The 9333-nt window shown below is 49.5% G+C and overlaps 1 protein-coding gene across 1 annotated transcript in view; it reads left to right on the top strand.

The window, feature by feature from the left end:
* The window catches only part of igf1ra (insulin-like growth factor 1a receptor), a 244505-nt gene extending 235497 nt beyond the window's left edge, over positions 1-9008 (top strand). The window contains exon 21 of the mRNA XM_060853643.1: positions 7638-9008. Within this exon, the coding sequence (XP_060709626.1) occupies positions 7638-8001 (364 nt within the window). The 3' untranslated portion in view covers positions 8002-9008. The remainder of the gene's footprint in view (positions 1-7637) is intronic.
* The last annotated feature ends 325 nt before the right edge of the window (positions 9009-9333 follow it).

Below are 9333 nucleotides of genomic sequence, written 5' to 3'. Positions count from 1 at the left end.
CTCTCTCTCTGCCCCCCTCTCTCTCTCTGCCCCCCTCTCTCTCTCTGCCCCCCTCTCTCTCTCTGCCCCCCTCTCCCCCCCTCTCTCTCTGCTCCCCCCTCTCTCTCTGCCTCTCTCTCTCTCTCTCTCTCTGCCCCTCTCTCTCTCTCTCTCTGCCCCTCTCTCTCTCTCTCTCTCTCTCTCTGCCTCCCTCTCTCTCTCTCTGCCCCCCTCTCTCTCTCTCTCTCTCTCTCTCCCTCAGTTGCAACTAAACACCAGGAGATGACTGTCTCAGCAGTTTACATTCTGACGTAGATCAGTAAGTGGGTCTAACTGTAGCAGGATGTGAATACCAGAATCCCATTGCTCAATCTTTCCATATGTCAAATAAACTTGCAGTGGGGAAAAATATTGGGATTTAATTTGATAATGTTGGCAGTCTGACAGAGAACAACAAATCAAATCTCTGACTGTAAAAATGGTGAGTGTATCTGCAATTACTGCCACTTTTACCACTGGCAATTAATCTGCAGTTTCCTAAAATTAGATTGCCATTTCATCAAATATTTCTTTGTAGATTTTTTAATAAATCAGGCAGACTTCTGTGTTGGTGATAGATTTCATTCTCGTTCTCTTTCTACTACCTCTCAATCTCACGTCACCCCTCTGCTCCTGAAACTGCTGACTTGTCCTGTTTCAGAACACAACATGCCCCCCCCCCTCCCCACACTGGATTCCCACCAGTGACAGCCCCCGAATGGACAAACCATTCCAAGTCTGCCATCTGTGCGAGCCTATGTTCGTAGAGTCATAGTACAGAGAAATGCCTTTCAGCCCATCGAGCCGGTGCTAGCCCGAAACAGCCCCTAACGAATCTAATCCCATTTCCCAGCATGTGGTATCACATCGTGTGTCTAAATCCTTCTGAAATGTGGTGAGTGTTTCTGCCTCTCCCAACATTACAGGCAGTGATTTCCAGATTTCCCACCAACCTCTGGGTTTTCCGCACATCCCTCTCTGAACCTCCTGCCCCTGCCCTTCAATCTGTGCCCCACCCTCCCCCAGTTATTAATCTCTCCATCAAGGGTAGAGCTTTCTTCATGTCTATGCCCCGCATCATTTTAGACTTCTCAATCATGTCCTCTCTCCGTCTCCTCTGCTCCAGTCTCTCCAATCTCTTTGTAATAACTGACACTCTCCATTCCAGGCAACGTCCTGGTAAACCATGTGTGCTGCCTCTGTAATGTGGACTCTAGAATTGCACACAGTACTCTGACCATGTCATATTGGGTCATAGTTACCCAGACACTCCCCAATCAATCCATGTAAACCCGAGGGTAATGAGTGTCGAGGGCTTTGTCAGCAACAATCACACGGCCTTACCCTCTCTCATCCAGCCTCGTGGTTGGTGCTTTACCAAGCGTTTATTTTGAAACATTGCTAACAGAGGAACTTGTCGCTGAAGCTTTTCACCTCGTGTTCATCAGGACAAATGCAAAAATGCCAAATTTCAGCTGTCACAACAATTTATACTGCAGGAGAAACAATGTCATAAAGTCACACAACAACAGGTTACCGTCCAACACCGAAAGCACCAGTGTCGTGTGACCTCTGACCTTGTCTACTCTAGCTGAAAATGTGTTGCTGGGAAAGTGCAGCAGGTCAGGCAGCATCCAAGAATCAGGAGATTCGACATTTCGGGCATAAGCCCTTCAGGAATGGCTGATGAAGGGCTTATGCCCGAAACGTCGAATCTCCTGCTCCTTGGATGCTGCCTGACCTGCTGCACTTTTCCAGCACCACATTTTCAGCTCTGATCTCCAGCATCTGCAGACCTCACTTTTTCCTTGTCTACTCTAGTCCAACACCAGCACCACCACCGCCTGCAGGCGCAACAGCTGCCGATTGGCTGATGAGTTGACTCTGTTTGCTTTCCCCATGGCAATATCCCAGCCAAAGAGGAGCTTATAGGCTCCCCAAACACCAGAGTAATTCAACCAACTCATGACCATTCTGAAATAACCAGTCGAGTTATAACATGACACATGTAAGCTTTTGAAAAGCAGCACGTGTTTGTGTAGAGGGCACCATTCTCTTGTAAACAAAAGTCACATGTTTCACCTTTGTGCTGTTTTTGAGTTTACTCAGAACAAAGTTCCCCATTGCTTTTTCTGTGGAAACGTCTTGGCCAATCAGAGTTGACTTGCTGACCAATTTGTGCCCTTTACGTAGATTTGATTTGATTAGTTATTGTCACACGTACAGTGAAAGGTTCTGTTTTTTGTGCAGGCACCTCATTGTGATTTTCTTTTGAAATTTGGCATTCTTGCATTTGTCCTGATGGCTGGGAGATGTCCAGTTCCAGCGCTGTGCCTCTCTCTGTGCCTTCTCGTAGCAGCCAAAGCTCCCACGGTTAGAGGCAGAAGTTGCCATAGTCATACCAGACCGTGGGGCTGCTCTGTCATTAGGGAGAGACAACTGGTGGTGGTTTTTACCTGAGGGTCACCACGCGTCAGGCGAGGAGGGAGGTGAAGGAAAGTCTTGCATGGTAGCTTCAGCTGGTCTGGGTGTCTCTCTGCCTCACCATCCAGCCAACTGAGCGAATCCATCCCCAGCCAATGGCAACTTATTGTTGCGAATATGAACATCTTTCTTTGTTTCCTGGTGGGGTGGGGGGTGGGGAGTGCAGGGATTGCCTGGTGGAAGTCTTTCACTGCTGCTGGCCGGCCCTCTGTTGTCCTTTAACAGTCATTTCCGGGTCAGGAAGAGGGCAGGTGTCAAATAACCGGGTGGTATATTGTGCTGGGTGTAAACTGTCCAGTTGACGTGTGATTTGCTGTCTTGCATACCTTCCCTTAATGAGCCTGCTGAGGGTTCTTGTTGACACTCGCCTCAAGGAGAGTGGGGATTGATTTCAGCCCAGAGGGAGTGGCCTGTTGGGCACAGCCAATGTGGTGAAGGTGAGCTCACAGGACAGGACTTTATGTTGGCTGTCTCTCTGCTATGAGGAGAGTTTTTTTTTATATAATTCTGTTTACCACACCCCCCCCCAGCTCCTTCCCCTCACTTCACATGATTCACGTGTCAATCACATACTCTCTGCTGATTCCCACCCTTGCTAACCCCACCACCTGTCAATCTACAAATTCAGGGCTAACTGCTCATTCAACTGTGGGATGCAGTAGTTCTACAATCATACAGCACGGAAACAGATGCTTCGGTCCAACCAGTCCATGCTGAACATAATCCCAAACTAGTCCCACCTGCCTGCTCCTGGCCGATATCCCTCCAAACCTTTCCTAGTCATGTACTTATCCAAATATCTTTTAAACATTGTAATTGTACCCACATCCACCACTTCCTCAGGGAGTTCATTCCACACACGAACCACCCTCTGTAAAAAAAAAAGTTGCCCCCATGTCTTTTTTAAATCTCTCTCCTCTCACCTTAAAGATGTGCTCCCCAGTCTTGAAATACCCCATCGTAGGGGCAAAAAAACCAACTCATTAACCTTATCTAGACCCCTCGTTATTTTATAAACCTCTATAAGGTCACCTCTCAACCTCCTACACTCCAATGGAAAAAAAGCCCCACCCCATCCAGCCTCTCCTTATAACCTAAACTTTCCATTCCTGGCAACATCCTGGTCGATCTCTTCTGAACTCTCTCCAGCTTGATAATATCCTTACAGGGTGACCAGAATTGGAACAGTATTCCAGAAGAGACCTCACCAATATCCTGTACAACCTCAACATGAAGGGCACTTCCTTTTATTTTCCTCACAACACCAGAACCTAAAAGTGCTGAGGCTCATTGTGGTCAAACCTGCCCTCAGCACGGAGGTTGGCCACTGGGCTGAATGGCCTCCCGCAGTGTGATAGCTCAGAGATGTGCAGACAGCACAAACACTCACTCGGGAGCTGCAGTGCTCCAATTTACTCCCCCTCAGCCTCCTGCTCTCCAAGTGAGTCCTTTTCTAGGATTCACATGCAATTGTTGCAACTTCTCAAATTATAGAAATGTGTCAAAATTTGAGGAGTCACCCAACATGGAAGCAGACCCTTCGGTCCAACCCGTCCATGCTGACCAAATATCCGAAATAAATCTGGTCCCATTTGCCAGCACTTGGCCCATATCCCTCTAAACCCCTTCCTATTTATGTACCCACCCAGATGCCTTTTAAATGGTGTAATTGTACCAACACATAGCGGGTGGTGTTAGCCTACTGGCATTATCGCTGAGCTGTTAATCCAGAGACCCAGCTAATGTTCTGGGGACCTGGGTTCGAATCCAGCCACAGCAGATGATGGAGTTTGAATTCAAGAAGCATCTTGAATTTAAAGAGTCTAAAGATGGCCATAATCTATTGCTGATTATCAGAAAAACCCATCTGGTTCACTAATGTCCTTCCGGGAAGGAAACCACTGTGCTCAGCTGGTCTGGCCTACGTGTGACTCCAGATCCACAGCAGTGGTGTTGACACTTAACAGCCCTCTGGGTAATTAGGGATAGGCAGTAACTGCCCTCTGGGTAATTAGGGATGGGCAGTAAATACCCTCTGGGTAATTAGGGAGGGGCAGAACATACCCTCTGGGTAATTAGGGAGGGGCAGTAACTGCCCTCTGGGTAATTAGGGAGGGGCAGTAACCGCCCTCTGGGTAATTAGGGAGGGGCAGTAACCGCCCTCTGGGTAATTAGGGAGGGGCAGTAACCGCCCTCTGGGTAATTAGGGAGGGGCAGTAACTGCCCTCTGGGTAATTAGGGAGGGGCAGTAACTGCCCTCTGGGTAATTAGGGATGGGCAGTAACTGCCCTCTGGGTAATTAGGGAGGGGCAGTAACTGCCCTCTGGGTAATTAGGGATGGGCAGTAACTGCCCTCTGGGTAATTAGAGAGGGGCAGTAACTGCCCTCTGGGTAATTAGGGATGGGCAGTAACTGCCCTCTGGGTAATTAGGGAGGGGTAGTAACCGCCCTCTGGGTAATTAGGGAGGGGCAGTAACCGCCCTCTGGGTAATTAGGGAGGGGCAGTAACCGCCCTCTGGGTAATTAGGGAGGGGCAGTAACCGCCCTCTGGGTAATTAGGGAGGGGCAGTAAGCCTGAAATAATAAAGGAAGAAAAGTTTCCTCCGGCAGCTCCTTCCAAACACACACCACCCTCTGCGTGAAAAAGTTGCCCCTTAGCTCCCTTTTAAATCTTTCCCCTCTCACTTTAAACTTATGCCTTCCAGTTTTGGACTCCCCCACTTCAGGGAAAAGATCTGGTCTATTCACCCTTTCCATGTGCCTCCAGATTTTATAATCCTGGGTAAGGGCATGCCCTGAGCCTCCGACGCTGCAAGGAACGTTGGCCCAGGTCCCTCAGACCTTTCCTATTCATGTAACTGTCCGGATGCCTTTTAAATGTAGTATTTGTACCAGCCTCCACTACATCCTCTGGCAGCTTGTTCCATACATGCACCATCCTCTGCTTGGAAAATGTTGGTCCTCGGGTCTTTTTTAAATCTTTCCCCTCTCACCTTAAACCTATACCATCTAGTTTCAACAGACTGATGCTTTTAATCAGGCTGACCCATTTGTCATACCAAATGCTACAAGATGCTAACTTAAGATGTAGGGATTTAAGAAAGTCAATCAAGTTTGTAATGTGACACATCCATCCTTGCTCAAAGTGCTATATGGTCAAATACAGAGAGAGACTGTCTGCAAATAAAAGGAATATGTTCAAGCCTTGGATGTTTATTGAATTACCTGGAGCTCAGGGAGCATGAAATTCCCCACTGTTTTCTCATTGGCAACACATGAACCAATCATAATGAATCCTCTCTCTCTCTCGTGGCCCTCCTCTCTCTCTCTTGTGCCCCCCTCTGTCACATTGCGCGCCCCCCATTTCCCTTTTGCACTCTCATTCTCGCTGCCTCTCTTCTGCCACTCCCTTCTCACGCGCGTCCACCCTCTCTCGCGTCCGCTCACCATCTCTCTATCTCTCTCATGTTTTCACACACTCACTCTCCCACAAACATCTCCACACTCTTGCATTCGTTCTCGGTGTCGCAGTCCCTTGCCGTCTCTCTCTCTTGCTGTCCATTGCACACCCTCTCGCCCGACATCTTGCCCTCTCGCCCGACATCTTGCCCTCTCGCCCGACATCTTGCCCTCTCGCCCACCCTCGTGCTCTCTCATACTCACACCCTCTTGCCCCACCTCGCCACACTTCCCCTCCTCCATCACCCATGCGCCCTCTTGAACAACACCTATATGACTGTGAGATGGGTGGATGTCAGGGGCTGTGTATTAGTGGCTGGGTAACTGTACCCCAGTCTGTGTAGGGCACTGAAAATTGTGCTTTACATTAAACAAGCCGCAGGACAGTACAGTGAGAATGTTCCGGGGAGTTGAAATTAAATCCAGCTTTTTCCATACTTGAGGCACATTGTAAGTAAGTGTTTACTTGCCTGCTGACCATACATGTACAAGTCCACCACTATGAGATGCACTAATTCCTACTATGGCCCGTAGCAGCCAGTCCCCAGACTAACGTCATTGCACATGCTGTTATTCACCCTGATGTCACACACTCGGGCAGTCCCTCTCGCTGTTTTGAGTTTCTCAGCCCTGTCCTGCAGCTGTGCACTTCCAAAGTCATGGGGCTGGCATGTGACGGGCAGACAGATGGTTTGTGTGCTTTGTATTTTGAGACGGGCGGCCCCGCTCTGTTTGGATCTCCTGCCTTATTCCAGTCGGGGGCTTTGAAAAGATTTCCCTTTCTCTCTCAGCCCTGTTTCCTGCCTCACCTTCAATGGCAGAGAGTTTGTCCCAATTTGATGATGTCTTTCAATGACAAGTTGACTTTCTGCAAATTGAGCTTTTTGTTAGGTTTCTTTTGAGGTGTGTGTGTGACACTGACCAGACTTGTGTTTATTATCTGTCCTTAATTGCCCCTCATACTGAGTGGCTGTTTGAGCCCCCTGCCCCACCATGTTGCTGTGGGTTTGGATTCACACCTAGGCCAGGCAGGGTAAGGATGGCAGATTTCCTTCCCGTGACGGGATATGGGAATGTGAAAATCAGCGAGAGGTTTGTGCTCACGATCACTGGCATTGGACATTGGTTTTGTACCCAAAGCAATAGCCTGGGCCTCTGGGGGGGTTTCTGATCCACTGATACTGCCTCTTACCCCAGCACAGGACCCTGCAACATAGGAGCTGTACCAGTGTATGCACACAGCTCACCCGTAAACCAGGGCTGCTCCCCTCCCCCCATTTGCTCCCTTTCCACCTCCCCCGCCTGTGCCCTCCTTTCCTCAGTCTGCTCCCACCTCTTCTCCCTCACTCATCCTCTCCCCCTTCCTCCTTCCCTCTCTCTTTACCTCCTTCCCTCTCTCTTTACCTCCTTCCCTCTCTCTTTACCTCCTTCCCTCTCTCTTTACCTCCTTCCCATGCTCTCCCCTTCTGCCTCTCCACCCTTCTCTCCCTTCAGTCTCTCTCCCCCATTTCATTGCCCTGTGCCCACTCCTTCCTCCCCTCTGTCCATCCTGTTGGTCGTGCCCCTTGCCTGGGTCGTTCGAACCTGTGACGTGTCCTTTCTGAGCTACACGATGGGGTGCTTTGGGAGGGTCTTGGCTTTTACTGTAACTGCTTTCTCTCTGCTGTCCGTGGTAGGTACGAGTTGATGCGCATGTGTTGGCAGTACAACCCGAAAATGCGCCCTGCCTTCATGGAGATCATCCAGACCATCAAAGCTGACTTGGACCCGTCCTTCAAAGAGGTCGCCTTCTTCTACAGCGAGGAGTGCAAGGCCCGGGACGTCGAGGAGTTTGAGATCGAGGCGGATAATATGGAGAGCATCCCCCTCGACCCCTCCTCCACCCTCCAGCACACTGACAAGCACTCAGGCCACAAGGTGGAGAACGGACCTGGAGTGGTCCTCAGAGCCAGTTTCGAGGAACGGCAACCCTACACCCACATGAACGGGGGCAGGAAGAACGAGAAAGTGTTCCCTTTGCCCCAGTCAACAGCCTGCTGATCCCCTCCCCACTCCTCCCTGGAACCAAGACAAGACAAACCCAAAACACACAAGCCACACACAGAGAGACACATACAGGCACGCATACACACGGGTACAGACACACACGGGTACAGAAACACACGGATGCAGGCACACACGCACACGGATACAGACACACACGGATGCAGGCACACACGCACACGGATACAGACACACACGGATGCAGGTACAGACACACACGGATGCAGGCGCGCACACAGACACAAACGCAGACAGGCGCGTGCACGTACACAGAGTCACGCCGACAAACACATGCACCCCCACACACTCTCACAGAGAGAAACAAACCTTGTGTATCTCTCAATAGATTTCAAGCTGCCATCACTGCACGGTGGGAGAACCTGTTTAAATCGCTACCCTCACATTTCCAAATGCAAACCGTTTTTTTTTCTGGGAAAAAAAACAACAGGGAGCTCAGCTGAACTTGTGATACAAGACAGTACTATCTCTCACTGCTTCATTGTCTAAACATATCTGAAGTCCAACACAGGAACACTCAACAGAGAGCTTGGGCTCTCCCCTCCACTCCGTAGCACCATCACTACTGGTCTTAGATATATAGATGTACACGGACCTATAGTATCTATATGTTTTTTGACTGATCTGACCCTCGGAATGGATGTTTGTTGGGAGCGTCCATTGCTTCTCTCTTCTGGGGCTGTCAGACGTGTCTTGGGTGTGGTCTCACACTGCAGCCAAATTTTGCCAAAATTCACAAAGAGGAAGAAACGGTTTTATTCCAAAACGTGTTTCAGCTCGCAGGAGGGGGGAAGAGGAGAACTGGCATTGCTCGTAACGTAGAGATGAAATTGGGCAGAGGGGAAAGGAGCACAGGTAGGTGCGGTCATCAGAGGAGGGCAGCGTCGGAGGCGTCCCATGTCGCTCAATGGAAGGTGGTGTGTGAACCTGCGGTTAAGGCAAATGGACAAAGAGGAGGGGCGCGAAGGACCCAGTCTCGAGAGTGTGAGAGTGTGTGTGTTCATGTGGGGGAGGGGAGGGGGGGGGGGAGAAAAATACAGCAAGAAAAAAATAGACAAAAAGAAGCAGTTAAGTGCTAAGTATTTTCTGACGTGATCAGTTACATTAGAGTTCTAGTGAATGGGTCTTGCAGTTCTATGTTTGACCATTGACCCTTTGGGTACTCATTGTGTCACTTTTATAACGTTATGGGTTTTTTTTCCCATCTGTCTTTGAAAGAAAAGCTGCTATAATTTTTTTTGTTTCCTTAACTCTGGGGATGAAATCAATTTTACCTTCAGGTCTACTGCCTCGTTCCTCCCACTCCTCCCC

Source organism: Hemiscyllium ocellatum, chromosome 42, assembly GCF_020745735.1.
Source record: "Hemiscyllium ocellatum isolate sHemOce1 chromosome 42, sHemOce1.pat.X.cur, whole genome shotgun sequence".
Lineage (NCBI taxonomy): Eukaryota > Metazoa > Chordata > Chondrichthyes > Orectolobiformes > Hemiscylliidae > Hemiscyllium > Hemiscyllium ocellatum.
Note: the sequence above shows the minus strand (reverse complement) of the source record. Positions and strands in the feature narration are given on the sequence as shown.